We start from the raw sequence: 19,290 nt of genomic DNA, 5'->3' as shown, positions 1-19,290 counted from the left end.
GCTGTTCTTCAGAAAAATCCTTCAGGTCCCACAAATTCTTTGGTTTTTCAGTATTTTTGTGTATTTGAACCCTTTCCAACAATGACTGTATGATTTTGAGATCCATTTTTTCCACACAGAGGACACCTGAGGGACTCATATGCAACTATTACAATGACATTAACATTAAGAGCTGGGGGGGGGGGGGATAAAAACTTTCTGACTTTTTATCAGAAAGTTCAGAAGAACAGCATTTATCTGAAATAGAAATCTTTTATAACATTATAAATGTCTTTATCATCACTTTTGATCAACGTAAAGCATCCTTGCTAAATAAAGCTTTTGACCAGTATGGCATATAATGTCACAAAGGCTTTATTCATCAAAGAATCCTGAAAAAATGTAATCCTTTTAAATATTGATAATAATAAAAATAATAAATGTTTCTTCAACAGCAAATCAGTATATTAGAATGATTTCTGAAGGATCATGTGACACTAAAGACTGGAGTAATGATGCTGAAAATCGAGTTTTGATCACAGGAACAAATTACATTTTAAAATAGATTCAAATAGAATAGAATATAAAAATATTTCAAAATGTATATGTTTTTCTGTACTTTGGATCAAATAAAAAAAGACTTCTTTAAAAAACTAAAATCTTACTGTTCAAAAACTGTTGACTGGTAGTGTTTATAGTGTTGTGGTTGTAATACTTGTTCTGACATGTCACACTTCCACTGACTATCTTTCGCATCTGTCTTTATAACTTTGTATGTATAATCTTTGAAGTGGCTCCCATGAGCGCAGAATCGTGCTAAATGTTGATCTAGAGCTACATAAAAGTCGCATTAATTCAGATATGACTGTTCACACTCCAGTCACATTACAAACCATCTGACCTGTATCTGATTTAGTACCCTATATGGAAGTGGCACATATCGGAATTGAAAAGATCAGACTCCATGTGGTATGTGCTGTTCGCTTTGTCATGAGAAAAACTGATCTGAGTCACACATCAGATGCAGTGTAAGTGTAGTTTTACTTTCTTTTTTAGATCACACAAGAATATATTTAGAAAAATATCTAAAAATCAGTGGGTCAATGTTGTTCGAACACAAAAAAATGAAATATGCTGAAAACTGTTCAAAACACAGATTAAACATCATCCTCAAGTAATCCACGCGACGCCAATCCATTAAGACTTTTAATTTTAAACTACTGCTTCTAGATCAAATAAGAGTCCATAATCTATAATATTGCCTTCTCTGGCACCAATTCACTACAGAAGATCCATAGATGAGGAGATGATTTGCTAAACTTCTTAAAATCCGTTCCCATGAAGAACAAACTACATCTTGGATGGTCTTAGGATTGAGTCAGTTTTCAGGAAATTGTCATTTTTGGTTAAACTATTCCTTTAAATTGTCTGCAGACTAAAGAAAGTCATACAGGTTTGGAACAACATGAGGGAGAGTAAATTATAACAGTTTTTTTTTTTTTTTTTTTTTGGCTGACCATGAATGGCACATAAAATCAAACCAAACTTTGGTTGCTTTTCATGTTGGTCAGACAGAGCCTTTGTAGTTCTTGAGCAGAACAAGCTTCAAACTGTACGATACTTTAACCATCAAAGACTTGCAGATAACAGTTTAGATGACCTCCCAAGTGTGAATAATTGATCATTTCTTCTGGGAGAAATCCAACTGCGGCCAGTCGTGTGGCCAGATAAGCCACTTGCTTGTGGTTATGCTAACAGCTGCTGTGGGATTTCAGACAGCAGAACAGCTGTTATGAGTGTCCTCAACCTGAGCTGGAGTTTCTGTGAGCGATGCCTCCGTGGAGGAGCGCAGGGATAATTAGGCTCGTCTCATTTGGTGTCAACTAAAAGGCTTTGTGTGTCGTGGCAACAGTGAAGACTAATTATCAGTCACGTCCATCCTTATGAAGCTTCGGTTGCTAATTCTGACTTTCTTTGTATTTGTTCCAGTGCTGGATGGTGTGAAGTCATAATGACAACATGTAATTGAATTTATAGCTGCATTTATGAAATCTTGCCTAGGGGTGGCTCTTTTAATTGTGCCTCATTTAATTATCAACTTTTGTCTGAGATGTTTGTCTTGAAACACTACAGCGCCAGACTTTTGAATGCAGACTTAGCTGATTTGAAACGGTTTAAAATAATGTTGAGATCTCTAAAACAGTGGTTCTATGTTTTTAACTCCAGTGCCCCAGGGTTATTCAAGTTAATTAAAACTAAAAACATACTGTATATATTTATAATTTTCATTTAGTTTAACTTGATGTACTAAAATAACTGAAATTTAAAGCTGAAAAAATCACGATATCACTTTAAGCATAGTTTAGCATAGATCATTGAATCCTATTAGACCAATAGCATCGCGTTCAAAAATAACCAGAGCCGGACAGTAACGGAGTACATTTACTTTAGTACAGTACTTAAGTACAATTTTGAGGGATCTGTACTTTACTCAAGTATCATTTTTGGGGAGTACTCATGACTTTACTCAAGTACATTTGAGAGGCAAATATTGTACTCTTTACTCCACTACATTTCTATCCATAACCGTGAGTACCCGTTACTTCTTATAAAAAAGGAAAAAAGAAAAATCTTGGAAACCCTCAATTTTTTGTTTCAAAGGAGTTGTCAAACATAGATTGTGTGTGATAATGGTGTTATTCAGCTGAAAGAATTTTCTCCTGCCTTTGCCTGTATGTCAGTGTGAGAGGAAGGGGCTTAATACTGTCACTCAAATGAGCTGAATTTTATTTTTCCTGAATTGTACGCTGACCTAAACACAGCGGATTAGCTGATTTTCTTTAATCACGGTCAGATTCAGAGGTGTGTCAGAACATTGCTATATTGCCTTCTTTGCTGGTTTAGGTTTATTGATTTGATTGATGAAAAAAACAGAGAAACTCACATGTACACACAATTGTTAGCTGAATTTTCTTTTCTGATATTACACATTAATGTAAGCTGAGCATTTGCTTTAATGTTCTTGAGTATGCAGTGTGTTTAACACAGTCAGGTTCAAATGTGGGTGCAAAAAATCCATTAAAACTCTAGCAGAGGTTTGTCAGAGTGTTGCCATTGTGCTATTGCCTTGTGGGCAAGTGAGAAATGTTAATTAAAGCAACATGGTAAAAAGATGAAAATGACTTGATTTTACTTTCAGTTCCTTTTACATTCTCCGAGGTATTAACATTAACATTTTTTTATAACTCCATGTAGGACGTTTCTGTACATAAATGTAAGCACTGTGGCAGTGTAATGCAATATTTAGAAAATGTACTCTTGATACTCAAGTACTTTTAAAAACAAGTACTTCAGTACTTTTACTTAAGTAGACATCTGACTGTAGTACTTTTACTTGTACTTGAGTAAAAGCAAGGGGCAATTTAGCAAGGGGTATCTGTACTTTTACTCAAGTAATGAAGCTGTGTACTCTGTCCGCCTCTGAAAATAACCAATGAGTTTCGGTATTTGTCCTATTTAAAACTTGACTCTTCTGCAGTTATATCGTGTACTAAGACCGGCGGAAAATGTAAAGCTGTGATTTTCTAGGCCGATAAGATTAGGAACTACACTTTCATTCCGGTGTAATACAAGGAAGTTTTTATTCCTTTGATCAGAGCTAAATTTTTAGCATCACTACTGCTTCTTCAGTGTCACATGATCCTTCAGAAATCATTCTAATAAGCTGATTTGCTGTTCAAGAAACATATTTTTATTATTATTACGAAAAATATTTAAAACAGTTGAGTAAATTTTTTTTTTTGATCCAAAGTTCACATGTATCTGAAATAAAAAGCTTTTGTAACATTATGCACTATACCAACAGTTATCTATTTCAGATAAATGCTGTTCCTCTGAACTTCCTATTCAGCAAAGAAACCTGAAAAAATTCCACTCAGCTGTTTTCAATGAAAATAATTGTTTTTTTTTTTTTTTGAGTAGCAAATCAGAATATTAGAACGATTTCTGAAGGATCAAGTGACTGGAGTTATGATGCTAAAAATTCAGCTTTGAAATCACAGGAATGAATTACATTTTAAAATATATTAAAATGGAAAACAGTTATTGTAAATAGTACAAATATTTCAAAATGTACTGTTTTTGCTGTACTTTGGATCAAATAAATGCAGGCTTGGTGCGCAGAAGAGACCTATTTAAAAACATTAAAAATCTCACTGTTCAAAAACTTTTGACTTGCAGTGTAAATAACAGTTTCTACCTGATAAATTATTTTTGAGCTTGACACAGCTAGATCTAGACCCCTAAATGTATATTCATTATAGAAAGTTGCAAGATTTTAAGATTTTAATAATTTCCATGACTTTAGAAGCTGTAGAAAACACTTTCAAAATCTCCTCATACATCCAGGTTTTCCAAGATTGTGTTTTTAAAAGAATAAGAAAGGCATCTTACACACTTTGCTTTTTAGTAGTTTTAGCTTATTTTAAAAAATGATTAAATCTTTTTAAAATTAATTTAAGCCATCTGAGGTCCCCTAATGGGTCCCGACCCCAGTTTGAAAACCACTGATCGACAGGAGACACATTATTAAACAAATAATGTGATTATTAAAACAATACTATCCATTTGTTTTCAATTTAATACTTTCTAGGAGAAACAATGGTGGTATTAAAAAGATTTTACCACCCATAAAGTCATATTTCACACCTTGAAACCTTTATTATTCTTTCTATGTTTCAGCACTGGCCTTGCAGAGTAACTTTACAATGTTAGCAATAGAAAGGATTAACAATAGACTTATTTTTGGCATCAAAGCTTTCAGCAATTACACTAATGAGACCGCAGCTGTGAGGCCAATTCATTTTTGCCGAAAATAAAGCTGTGAGCCTTGTCTTGCATCTTGATCTGTTGAAATATGGATTTGTTTACAAGGGGGAAACAAGGTCTCGAAAAGAAAGAAACTGATGCATTGCTTACAGTGTGTTAAGTGATATGCTGAGACAGAAAGCTGCAGTCTGTTCTTAATTCATCCAGTTATTATTATTTAAAAATGAAATTTATAAAACATATTTTTTTGCCGGCAGCCACTGTAGACAGACTGAGTGCTGGAATATGTCTGTCTGATTGGATTGTCAATTAGACAATCATGAGAAATGGGACACAGCAAATGGTCATTTGCGCCTTGGATCTATTAGGTTTCACTCTCTCTTGGCTCTCTAAATCTACTCATGATGTTTCCAGAGCTGGTGAAGATGGTTTTTTACGCGTAAAGTCCTAAAACAACTCATTGAGTGTTTCTTTTCCTTCTTTTGATTGATGCTCTGTCTTCTTTCTGGCCTAGATTTTATAAACATGCATACATATTCCTTCATATTTTAAAATGTTATTGCTTTAGGGGCCCCTGTCCGTTTTTCTTTTTGATAGACTTTTGATGTAGAGCCAGTCTCTATCACTTTATATTGTAGGTTTTCTGTGTGTCTTGGACGAGAAGGAAACTGTAAATCATTAAATCAATTGACACAATGTCATACTGTCTGGACCCTCTCAATTTTAAGTGTCAGATCACAAATTCTTATCCACAAGTACAATGATTTAACTGTGCAAGTAGTGATTTACATGAAAAATGTTTACAATGATGTACACACAAGGCGTTAGTCAAATTAATGGCCTAGTGACTGCCATTTGAGGCGTTCCTGATGTGTTTTGTGTCTTTTTGTAGTTTCACAACCTTCAGGAGCTGCGTCACAGTGCGTCTCTGGCCACCAAGGTCTTCATTCAGAGAGACTATGGTGACGGCACCATCTGCAAATTCCAGACCAAGTTCCCAGCAGAGCTGGACAGCAGGGTGAGTCTCTAATGAGGGTTAGGGGACACATCTTGATGTATTACAGCTCTTTATGTGGTTGCACATCCCATGAGGCATTGCTTTAATCCTAAAATGTTTTGATTGCCTCAGTCTTAAAGGATTAGTTCACCAAAAACTTGCTAAAAAAGTACTCACTCATCTGCACCTTGGATGGTCTGAGATTATGTTTCTTCATCGGAACAGCTTTGGAGAAATTTAACCTTGCATCACTTTTCACAAATGGAGTGACATCAGAATGAGAGTCCAAACAGCTGATAAGAGCAGCAGATTTTTGCAGAGCTGATTTTGGCAAGGTAAAAAGGGTGGGGTTTTTTTTACACTACCATTGAAAAATTTTAACCAAAGCATGTTAGACTTCATTAAGACCCTGAAGAATCATTTCAACTTGTGGAAAATTGGCATCCGATGACCCCTTTAAGACGTTTCAACTTCAAACCATTGTTTTTGGGTAAAATACCTTAATCTATGAAAATGTAATGAAGTCCCCTGTTGTCCTTCCACATCAAAATCCAATAATATATGTGTTTAGAAGAACTGTTTTGGACTATTTTCACTTGTAAACGGTGATTTGATCTGTGCCATTTCTCTTCTAACAATGCAACGTTTTTACTGGAGAAAGCAATATTATGAATAGAGAACTAGTATTTAGCATGAAGTTAGGAACATTTTGATGGATTTGTTTCTACAGATTTTTGCTTCGCAAGACATTGATGCAATGTGAGTTACAGTTGAAGTCAAAAGTTTACATGCACCCTGCAGAATCGGCAAAATGTTAATTATTTTACCAAAATGAGAGGGATCATACAAAATGCATGTTATTGTTTATTTAGTACTGACCTGAATAAGATATTTAACATAAAAGATGTTTACAAGAGAAAATAATAGTTGAGTTATAAAAATTAGCCTGTTCAAAAGTTTACACACACTCGATTCTTAATATTGTGTTGTTACCTGAATGATCCACAGCTGTGTTTTTTGTTTAGTGATAGAGTCCCTGAACAGTTAAACTGCCAGCTTTTCTTCTGAAAAATCCTTTAGGTCCCACAGATTCTTTGTTTTTTTGCAACATTTCTGTGTATTTGAACCCTGTCCAACAATGACTGTATGATTTTGAGATCCATCTTTTCACACTGAGGACAACTGAGAGACTCATATGCAACTATTACAGAAGCCAGGGGGTGAACACTTTTGAACAGAATGAAGTTGTGTACATTTTTTTTTTTTTTAGCAAATATGTATATGTATATTTTTTTATTTAGTACTGCCCTTCAGAAGCCTCAGAAGATAATTACATGTTTCCCAGAAGAAGAAAAATAAGGAAAGTTTACCCTGATCTTTAAATTCAAAAAGTTTTCACCCCGGGCTCCAAATGCATTGTGTTTTCTTCTGTAATAGTTGCATATGAGTCCCTCATTTGTTATTGCTGTGAAAAGAAGGATCTTAAAATCATACAGTCATTGTTGGAAAGGGGTTCAAATACACAAAATGCTAAAAAAAAAAACTGTTCAGGACAAACAAGGGACTCATGAACAACTATCACTAAACAAAAAAACAGCTGTGGATCATTCAGGTAACAACACAGTATTAAGAATCAAACGTATGTGAAGTTTTGAACAGGGTCATTTTTATAAATTCAACTGTTATTTTCTCTTGTGGACTATATGTAAATGTCTTCTATGTGAAATATCTTATTCAGATCAGTACTAAATTAAAAAAAGACTTTTGCATTTTGTATGATCTGTCTGATTTTGGTTAAATAATTAACATTTGGCAGATTCTGCAAGGTGTGTGTAAACTTTTGACTTCAACTGTATTTGTTTTCTCTCATTCTAATGGCACCTATTCACGCAAAGGATCCGCTGTCAAATGGACTGATTTCAAACTGACTGTTGTGTGCAGATCGAGAGGAGCCTGTTTGAAGAAACGGTAAAGACGCTCAACTGCTATTATGCAGAGGCTGAAAAGATTGGCGGTCAGTCCTACCTGGAAGGCTGCCTGGCTTGCGCTACGGCCTACATCATCTTCCTGTGCATGGAGACACGCTATGAAAAGGTATCAAGATAAAGTCTTCTCCTGTTTCACTTACAATACACTCAACATTCATCAAGAAGCCAGTTCTGAGATGTAAGATTGAGAACAGCTCTAACCCATGGACGCCTTTGAAGATCAAAGACGAGCATTCAGGCCTGGTCACCCAAGGATTCACACAGAACCAAAACATTAGAAAGTTTGAGCATTTTGATGTGCCGGCTCATTTGAATCTGACCACACACGTTCGCAGCGGCAGATGGAAATCTCTGTCTTTGGATAGCAGGCAAAGAAATTGAGATAAGGTTTGATATGCGTAGATGCACCCTACTTAGACAAAGGTTCCCTTGTGGTGAGCACCTGTCCACCAGTGGGCATATCTGACCCAATCATAACATGTCATTCAGTGCTGCGATGTACTTCCAAAGGCGAGCAAATTACCCCACACAGGTGTGCTTCACCTGCACTTTGATAGAGCGGACGTTAAGTTGAAAGTCTCTCTCATATATTCTCATACTATATTCAGCTTCATGCTTCAACATGTTTGTAAATTGTGCGACTCTGAGGTCACATCAGGCTACTTGTAAACTCCCGACTGTAAAAATGCTCACCTTATTGACGAACTCTGATAAACTGCACCCACCCATGATGAGCACTTTTGTTTGCTGCTCCAGCTGACAGAAGGCCACACATGAGTGGACATGGATGAGTTCTCTCATGCCCTAGGCTAGCATGATAAGCATCTTCCTCATCAAAGACGAGTGATTGCACACACAAGTCAGGGCAGTGGAGACTAAGATTTAGTGTGTGCTGCACTGTGTCACACGTCAGGGCTGTGAATCACGAAATGACCTTTCGTTCTGTCAAGCAGCAGCAGTTTTTAACCTGTGGTACATGAGTTGGAAGTTTAGATTACATTTCACATTTTGACTTTAAAATCCAAATATATAACTTATAGACTGCTATTCAAAAGTTTGGGATCAGTAAGATTTTTTAATGTTTTTTTAAAGAATTCTCTTATGCTAATCATGGCTGCATTTACTTGATCAAAAATATAGAAAAAAACTGTAATATTGTGAAAACTTTTTTTAATATAAAATAACTGTTTGCTATGTGAATATATTTTAAAATGTAATTTATTCCTGTGATACAAAGCTACATTTTCAGCATCATAACTCCAGTCTTCAGTGTCACGTGATGCTTTAGAAATTATTCTAATATGCTGATTTATTATCAATGTTTGAAAATGGATGTCTTGCTTAATATTTTTTTTCAGGATTCTTTGATCAATAAAAGGTTAAAAAGAACAGTATATTTCTAACAATATACACTACTGTTCAAACGTTTCTTGTCAGTAAATTTGTATCCTTTCTTTTTTTTTTAAAGACATTAATACTTCTATTCACCAAGGATGTGTTATATTAATAAAAAGTGATTGCTAGAAAATATTTCTATTTTGAATAAATGCTGTTCTTTTTAAATTGGTATTCATCGAAGAATCCTAAAATAAAGAATCACAGGTTCCCAAAAAATATTTGGCAGCACAACTGTTTCCAACATTGATGATTTTAATAATAAATCAGCATATTAGAATGATTTCTGAAGGATCATGTGACACTTAAGACTGGAGTAACAGCTGGTGGAAATTCAGCTTTGCATCACAGGAATAAATTATATTTTAAATTATATTAAAATAAAAACCATTATTTTATATTGTAATAACATTTTGCAATATTACTTTTTTCTGTATTTTTGATCAAATGAATGCAGCTTTGATGAGCATAAGACAATAATTATTCTATTTAACTTGAATAAAAAGTTAAAGAACAGCATTTTTTAAAAATGGAAATCTTTTCCAACATTATATGTTTTTCCTATTCACTATCCTTGGTGAATCAAAGTGTTCATTTTTTTTTTTTTTTTCAAAAAAAGAAAGAATAAAAATGTACTGTCTGCAAACTTTTAAAATGTAGTTTATATTGTTACAAAAGATTTATATTTTAAATAATTGCTGTTATTTTTTACTTTTACTAAAAAATCCAACAAATTCCAACATATTAAGCATTAAACAGTTTTCAGCATTGATAATTCAGCATATTAGAATGATTTCTAAAGGATCATGTTACACTAAACACTGGAGAAATGGTGTAAAATTTTTAAATATTTTCACATAGAAAACAGTTATTTACATTGAAATAATATTTCACAATATTACTGTTTTTGATCAATTTTATGCAGCCTTGATAAGCAGAAGAAACTTAAAAAAAAAAGTCTTACTGATCCCAAACTTTTAAATGGCAGTGTATATATGTATTTTTAAGTTGCATTGCCTCCAGTGATATATGTGACATTCATTTATTCCTTAGGCATTAAAAAAAAAAAATCAGAAGACGTAATGACTTAATGCCATCTGCAATGCTTTATAGAAATAAACGGTTACCACTGAGCTCTTTTGGCCTTTCCAAAAGCATAGATCATTGCTTAACAATGTCAAATCTCATTGTACATCTCTTTGTGGTTATCACTTAAAATTGGTTTCTGAATAGAGAAAATGAGAGTAGATTTTTACTTTTCTGGAATCTGACTGTTGCGCAATGTCAGTGTCACAGGTTTAAATACAAGGGAATGCACAAACCAATACAGTTCACCCCAAAATGAAAAATTCTGTCATTAATTACTCATCCTCATCTTGTTCCAAACCTGTAAGACCTTAGTTCATCTTCAGGACTCTCAGATTTCATCAAAAGTACCTTAATTTGTGTTCTGAAGATGAACGAAGGTCTTACGGGTTTGGAACGACATGAGGGTGAGTAATTAATGACAGAATTTTCATTTTTGGGCGAACTATCCATTTAAATGCAATCTAAGTCGCTTTGCATAAAAGAGTCTGCTAAGTGAATCAACGTAAAATGTAAGTTCATGCAGCTTAAGCGCCGCTGTCATTAAAGCTAAAGGTCAACATACCAAAGATATTCATGTTAATTTTTCAATTCAACTTTCCACTCAATATATTATGCTGATATATAAGTCGTAATGAAAAAGCATTCCCACTGGTGGTCTCAGGCTTTTGGAGCTCACTTTAAATTTACATGGAATTTTTATCAAGATAAATGAATGTAATTTTTTTTGGATAAAAGTGTGCTTGTACACTTTGTTCTGGAAAAACATATTTCACCTTTGGTTGCGCCAAGTAGCATACTAGCAGCATGTGTTGGATTTACTCCTGTGAGTCATTGCTCATCCTGAAGTTTGTTCATGGCCACTGAACTCAGAACAGACCAGTTTTCTTCCCTTGTTACAAACATCTCGTCCCTTTTCACGGCCGGTTCTGTAGAGTGGAAAGCAAAGCGCAGCAAAGTGATGCACAGTTTCACCCCACTGGGGTAGAGAAACACGGACAGCCTTTGCAATGCTCACTTGAAAAGTCAAACAAATAAAATCGAGTAATCTAAATAAACTGCTTTTATACAGCTTTGATGTTTTCACAAATGGCTCTGACAATATACAATATAAGCATTTATTTAGCTTTATAATACTTATAGATTTGTATTGTTTTTATAAGAGCTATAATGCAGTTGCTTTTTGATAAAATGATAAATATATAAAAAATTAAAATATAAAAATATATTTTTAAACGCACAGTGTAAAAAAAAAAAAAAAAAAATCCTAATTTGACTGATCTAAAATCTAATCTAAAAAATCCTATGGTAAAAATTATTTAATGGTAAATTTCCCATACTCTATATGGTTAAAATTGTATTACTGTTTTATGTTACATCTTATTTTGTTAAATTATTACTTACTGCATTATTTTAGTGTCAACATTTTTTGGACAGTCAGATTTTTTGTTTTTTAAAGAAGTCTCTTCTGCTCACCAAGCCTGCATTTATTTGATCCTAAATACAGCAAAAAATAGCACAAACATTAAAATATTTTTACTGTTTAAAATAACTGCTTTCTATTTGAATACATTTTAAAATATAATTTATTCCTGTGATCAAAGCTACATTTTCAGTGTCATTGCTCCAGTCTTCAGTGTCACATGCTGATTTGCAGTTCAAGAAACATTTTTATTATTATTATCAATATTTAAAACATTTTTAAAGATTCTTTGATTACTAGAAAGATCCAAAGATCAGCATTTATCTGAAATAAAAAGCTTTTGTAACATTATACACTATACTATATAAAGAAATTACAGAAATTAATACTTTTATTCAGCAAGGATGCTTTAAATTGATGAAAAGTGATGATAAAGACAATTATAATGTTAAAAAGATTTCTATTTTAGATAAATGCTGTTCTTCTGAACTTTCTATTCATCAAAGAAACCTGAAAAAAATCCTACTCAGCTGTTTTCAACATAATAATAAATGTTTTTACGCAGCAAATCAGAATATTAGAATGATTTCTGAAGGGTCATGTGATTGTAGTAATGATGCTAAAAAATCAGCTTTGAAATCACATGAATAAATTACATTTAAAAAAAAAAATTCAAATAAAATCAGTATAAATCGTTAAAATATTTATTTTCTTTTTTTGCTGTACTTTGGATCAAATAAATGCAGGCTTGGTAAGCAGAAGTGACTCGTTTTTATTATAATAACCTCTCTTTGTCCTCTTCTCTGACCCTCACAGATCCTGAAAAAGATCAGCATGTTTATTCAGGAGCAGAATGAGAAGATCTATGCACCCAGAGGTTTGCTCCTCACAGATCCCATCGAGAGAGGCATGAGAGTGGTATCCTTTGCAAACAGTCCAGGATGTTTTTTTTTTTTTTTTTTTTTTGAAGTGTTGGCACCACCTTGAAATAACTAAGCTGATCTGTGAACTTTAATGACTTATTCTATTTGCTTACTGGAAATACTTTGTTGTTTTAGCTCTCACTTCAGGGTAAAATACTTTCCCGTGGCCACTGTTTATTTCTGATATTCCACAAAAAAACAAGATGGTTTATAATTGGTTTGGCGAAGCATGATTCAAGTCAATACAGTTGTGATTGTGTCTTCCAAAATGGGAATCACACTTTCATAAGAATCACAGTCTATACTAAGGATATCACGTCACATACAGCCGTTCAGCTGAGGTGACATTTTGATATGTTGATATGAAGCAGAATGGAAAATCAGCCTTATTTGTAGGCATTTCTTTCCATTTTCCAGTGCTGTGGTTGTAGCTAGGAAACTGTGTAAGATCCAAAAGCACCTCAGGCCAGACCTGGAAACACTCTGTCTGTGTGATTTGAAGAATAACTAGAAAAGAAATGTTTGTAAAGATGAACTTAAAAGCAGGTTAAAAATACTTGAACTGTTTGACAGCTGGAGTTTGAAAACATTAATATTAAAAGCCAGACTTAGCATTCATCAATGGGATTTTGTAGAGTAGACAAAACAACTCAATCTTAGAAATAAAGGTACAAAGGGTACACCTTTGTACCTAAAGTGTCCATATTGGTACCTTAAAGGTACACTAAAGTACCTAAAAAGTGTACAACATTGAGGGAAACCCCATAAGCCATGCTAAAATAAAGTAGTTAAACTTTAGTTTTTTTAAATAATTTTATTCAGCAAGGATGCATTAAATTGACCAAAAGTAAAGGTCAAGACTTTCAGTGTTGCAATTTTTTTTTAAGAATCCTGAAAAAAGTGCAGTTTCCACAAAAATATGAAGCAGCACAGCTGTTTTTGATGTTTGTTTTTCTTGGGCACCAAATCAGCATATTAGAATGATTTCCGAATGATCATGAGACACTTCCTTGAAAAAATTATGTTTCACAAACAAAAATTAACATTTTCTGCCAAAAAAAAAACAACAACAAAAAAAGTTTATTTACTTGCCCCTACTTTGTAATCATTGACTAGTAGTTTCTGACTGAAAATTGCTTTTGCACAAATAAGACTGGAGAAAGGACTGCTGAAAATTCAGCTTTGCCATTATGCTATAAAATTACATTTTAAACTATTACAAAAAATAGAATACCATTTTAAATTGTAATTATATTTCTCAATATTGTTAGTGAAATACCTTCAGTATTTCAGGGCCAGAAATTACATTTTCCAGTTTTACTTTTGTGAGGGCAATTTTTCTAATCTTATTACCTTATTATTTTAAAAACCGTATGTTGCATTTAATGTCAAATACTCAAATTTACCCAATTACTTTAATCTATATTTTAAACTGTTGTAACAATAGACTGTCTAAAATTTGATCTTAATTATAAATGTAAAAAACAGAAGCTAACAGGGCTGCAATATTACGACAAACATCATTATTGTAGATTATTGCTCTTTATATTGTAATAATGATTAATTAATATTCAATACAGAAAACGTTTTGGTTTTGTTTTGGTCATGTCACATTCTGGCTTCATAGACGAACATGAGGGTCCAGGCTAAGTCTAGCACAAGTTATGCAAAAACTCCTGTTGTAATCACCGAAGCTATGAAATTAATCTTTTATTTACATCGTATCTGCACTGTGTTTATGATGAGGGAATTTGCGAGTGTGCACACTCAACAAGAGCTCTAGTGTTTTCAGTGCTGACTAATCTAAACATCTCTGATTGGCCAATGCATTCCTAAGTTCAACAGAAACGCATTTGATTGGTTACAAGGCTCAACACTGCAAAAAAACAGCATGGAAAACAATCCAATGCAGTGCGAGCAGATCTAAGTGTAATTCCGCATATTGACACTTCTCATTTCATTTTAATCAGCCGTAATACATTGTTTAATTGCGCAACTGGGCATTTTTGCCACAAGCCCTTGTTTAATTTCCACCCCTGCTGTACTTGATTAAATAAATTTCAGCTTTGGGCTAGTTCACACTGTTTTCTAACAATTTTAAACCAAATTATAACAGTTTTGTTGGATTGATGTGTAAAACCTGTATCTGTTGAATGTTTTTTTTTCTATTATAAATCCAACAGACATCTGTAGAAGGTTTCAAGGTGAAGTTGACTTCCAGAACAAAAATTGACAGATAATTTACTCGCCCTCTTGTCATCCGAGATGTTCATGTCTTTCTTTCTTGAGTTGTAAAGAAATAGTTTTTTAAGAAAAACATTTTAGGATGTCTCTCCATATAGTGGATTCTATGGTGCCCCTGAGTTTGGACGTCCAAAATGCAGTTTAAATGCAGCTTTAAAGGGCTCTAAATGATCCAAGACGAGGAAGAAGGTCTTATCTAGCGAAACGATTGGTTATTTATTTTTTTTAAATTTTGTTTTACAATTTATGTACACTTTCTAACCTCAAATACTCATCTTGTCAAGCTCTGCGTGTACTCTGTGTATTCTGGTTCAAGGCAGTTAGGGTCGGTTGGAAAACTCCCATCTCATTTTCTCCTCCAACTTCAGAATCGTCCTACATTGCTGCAGAAGTACCGACCAAGTATTTACTGTGAATGTGCAAAAGAGAACAAATGCCCTTTACAAAAAAAGGTAAAACAGCAATGTAGGGTGATTGGAGTAGGTTTAAGTTGGAGACTTCCATGGAGTACATGCAGAGCTAGACAAGACGAGCATTTGAGGTTAAAAAGTAAATAAATTGTCAATTTTTTTTTTTAAATAACCGGTCGTTTCGCTAGACAAGACCCTTCTTCCTCAACTGGGACCGTTTAAAGCCTTTTGAAGCTGCATTTAGGAAGTTCAAACTTGCAGGCACCATAGAAGTCCACTATATAGAGAGAAATCCTGAAATGTTTTTACTGTGAATGTACAAAAGAGAACAAATGCCCTTTACAAAAAAAGGTAAACAGCAATGTAGGGTGATTGGAGTAGGTTTAAGTTGGAGACTTCCATGGAGTACATGCAGAGCTAGACAAGACGAGCATTTGAGGTTAAAAAGTAAATAAATTGTCAATTTTTTTTTTTTTTTTTAAATAACCGATCGTTTCGCTAGACAAGACCCTTCTTCCTCAACTGGGACCGTTTAAAGCCTTTTGAAGCTGCATTTAGGAAGTTCAAACTCGCAGGTACCATAGAAGTCCATTATATAGAGAGAAATCCTGAAATGTTTTCCTCAAAAAACAATTTCTTTACAACTGAAGAAACAAAGACATGAACATCTTGGATGACAAGGGGGTTAATAAGTTATCTGTAAATTTTTGTTCTGGATGTGAACTTCTCCTTTAAAATGTTGCTGTTTGTTGGGTCAGTGTGAACTAGACTAATTGTTTCTAAGCAACTCACCTAATGAGATGTTGCTGCATTGCTCCTGTCAGGTCTTTTGATGCCTGGCTGAATACTTGTCACTTTGCAGAGATCAGGCTCGGCAAGCTGCGCGCACTCCAATAGTCTACTAGTTGCCTTGGCAACCCATTTCCTTTTTGATTATTATTTTGGTGTCCTTTTGTTAAGAATATATATTAAATTGTTGTACGTAACGTATTCAGTATCTTTTAAGAAACTAGTGTGAACTTGTACTTCTATTATATATCTATAGTCTTCAGGTATGACAGTAAACGCCCTTCCAAAAGATCCTCCAGGAACATATTATTCTTTGGATCCCATAATTTGGGTGATTCCTTTTGGGAAATCTATCCAGTGAACCATCAAGCTAGCTTGGCAATCCCGTTCCTCCCGCTTCCCGCTGACTGCAGGCCCGGCTGGATTTGGCAACCCGCCGTCAGCTCGGAGGCCTGCGCAATCCAACCAGCTGTCACCTTAGGAGCAACGGGCAAACAATAGCTGCCATTCAGATCCTACCACACTGACCACCAGTAACTCATCACAGAGCTTTGGTTTAGCTCATAGGAAAGACATTTTCAAGTTAAATTAAATCAATCCGTTGATGGGTTAAATTCCTTTATTGCTATGCTACCACGTTTGCAAAATATTGCATATTCTCAACATCTGATTAGGTCTAAGTTTCTTGTTAGGAGGGAATGTGCTTAACAGCTGTCCAACTCTCATTTAGAATCTTCTTTAGGATCCAAATTTGGGTTTTGTGGCTTTTAGGGCATGTCTATCAACTTAAAGGCCATCTCAACATTATGTGTACATTTACAAAATAAACATTTACCGTAATTACACCACCGTTAGAAAGTTTGGCGTCGGTAATATTTTTTTAATGTCTTTGAAAGAAGTCTTTTATGCTCACTAAAGCTGCATTTATTTGATCAAAAATACAGTAAAGAATGTAATATTCTGAAATATTATTACAGTTTAAAATAGCTGTTTTATATTTGAATATATTTAAAAATGTGATTTATTCCTGTGATGCAAAGCTACATTTTCAGCATCATTATGCCAGTCATTAGCATCACATGATCCTTACAATATTGAATACTGATCTTTACCTCATGGGTGTATATTTTTATTTAATAAAATTTGTAAATTATTAAAAAATTAAAAAGTTTTTGAACGGTAAGATTTTTTTTAAGAATTCTCTTCTGCTCACCAAGCCTGCATTTATGTGATCTAAAATACAGCAAAAGCAGTAATATAGTAAAATATTTATACTATTTAGAATAAACTATTTAAAAATATTGAACTATTTAATAATATAAAACTATTTAAAATAACTGCTTTCTTTTTTAATATATTTGAAAATGTAATTTATTCCTGTGATTAAAGCTACATTTTCAGCATCATTACTCCAGTCTTTAGTGTTTTTTTTTAATAAATTATAGAAATGAATACATTTTAATTTAGCAAGGATGCTTTAAATTCATCAATAGTGTTAATAAAGACATTTATAATGTTACAAAAGATTTCTATTTCAGATAAATCCTGTTCTGAACTTTCCTATTCATCAAAAAAAAACACATGAAAAAATTCTACTTGGATTTTTTTAACAATGTTTTGAGCAAAAAATTCTGAATATTAGATTGATTTCTGAAGGATCATGTAACTGGTGTAATGATGCTAAAAATAGCTTTGAAATCATAGGGATAAATTACATTTTTAAATATATTCAAATGGAAAACAGTTATTTTAAATAGTAAAAACATTTAACAATTTTTACAGTTTGGGCTGTACTTTGGATCAAATAAATGCAGGCTTGGTGAGCAGAAGAGACTTCTTTAAAAAAAAATATTCAAAATCTTACTTTTGACAGGTAGTGTATGAACAATTTTGCTTAATACGATTAAAATAAAATAATTAAATGTCAAGAAGCAAACAGTAGCATGCAAGCAACTCTAATGTATTGGTTTGATTGCATGAACTAATAAAATGTTTAACTCCAATGCACTAAGTTATTTTGGAATAAATCATCTTCCACATGCTATTTAAAAAGAAAATACGACATGACAAGAAAGTCATTAAACAATTGAATGGGATATTTACATTTTTCACACTGTTATATTTCAATATTGGAGTATTTAACCCTTGACTGTGGCTGTCCAGATCGAAATCTCCATCTTTGAAGACAGTAGCTCCACCAGCTCAAGCTCCAGTGGAAGTTCTCCGTCCAGTAGCACAGCTCAATGACTGGAGGAGCAGCACCAGGGGTACGGGTACAGGGGGGCCAGTACGCTCCCCAAAATCCGCATGTTGAAACATGAGAGCACCAGATTTTAAAGAGAGAGAGAGAAAGTACAGGTACTGCTTACTCACTCGCTTCTTCCAAACAACAAGCGCAAAGCCAGGAGCTTTAACTCACAAACACACCTCCCCTTCCCCACCTCATTTAATTCAGCCTCCTCTGCATTTCCATTAGTGACAGACACATGCTGATCAGATGGCCTCAATACCGAAATAAAGAGGGCTAGCAGACGGGTACAATGGACAGAATGCATGTTAGCTCAGATTAAGATGGCTTTTGAAACATGATAGCTAGTTTCAAGCTAGACTAAGTAAATAAGTCCAGTGTTACTTTAGAATCATTAAGATATTATTATAGTTTTTGTTAAAGGTACAGTATGTAATATTGACAACTAATGGATGAAATTAGTCCAAATTCTAAATATTGGAGAGAGTTGTTTCTCCTTCCCCCTCCTCCCCAGATTCTATGCTCACAAGGGTTGCCAGATTGAGGACTGAGTGCAATTTACAATGGAGAGTGACAAGCCTTACACTAAGTTGATGAGTTGATTTATCCTCATTTTATACCTCAGGTCATAGAGCTTTTAAGATAAGTAGTATCCATGCGAATATGATCTCTTACCCAGATCATTTGCAATACGCTGTTTTTTCAACCAACTGGCAACCCTTGGTGTTGAAATACTATTGAGGAAACTGGCCGTGGGTAGAATCAACATTGTAGCATTGTTTTTCAGAGAAACAAGTATGTAAACTTACCATATGTGACCCTGTACTACAAAACCAGTCTTAAGTAGCACGGGAATATTTGTAGCAATAGCCAAAAATACATTGTATGGGTCAAATTGATCGATTTTTCGCTTATGTCAAAAATCATTAGGATATTAAGTAAAGATCATGTTCCATGAAGATATTTTGTAAATTTCCTACT

General features: G+C 33.9%; 1 protein-coding gene across 1 annotated transcript in view; it reads left to right on the top strand.

Annotated features, from left to right (window-relative positions):
* Window positions 1-18,308, top strand: part of golga7bb (golgin A7 family, member Bb) — a 33,607-nt gene extending 15,299 nt beyond the window's left edge. The window contains 4 exon segments of the mRNA XM_073834586.1: window positions 5,699-5,824; window positions 7,745-7,897; window positions 12,512-12,613; window positions 18,225-18,308. Coding sequence (XP_073690687.1) covers window positions 5,699-5,824; window positions 7,745-7,897; window positions 12,512-12,613; window positions 18,225-18,308 — 465 coding nt within the window.
* Window positions 18,309-19,290: the final 982 nt, after the last annotated feature.

This window comes from Garra rufa, chromosome 2 (assembly GCF_049309525.1).
Source record: "Garra rufa chromosome 2, GarRuf1.0, whole genome shotgun sequence".
NCBI classification, from domain to species: domain Eukaryota; kingdom Metazoa; phylum Chordata; class Actinopteri; order Cypriniformes; family Cyprinidae; genus Garra; species Garra rufa.
Note: the sequence above shows the minus strand (reverse complement) of the source record. Positions and strands in the feature narration are given on the sequence as shown.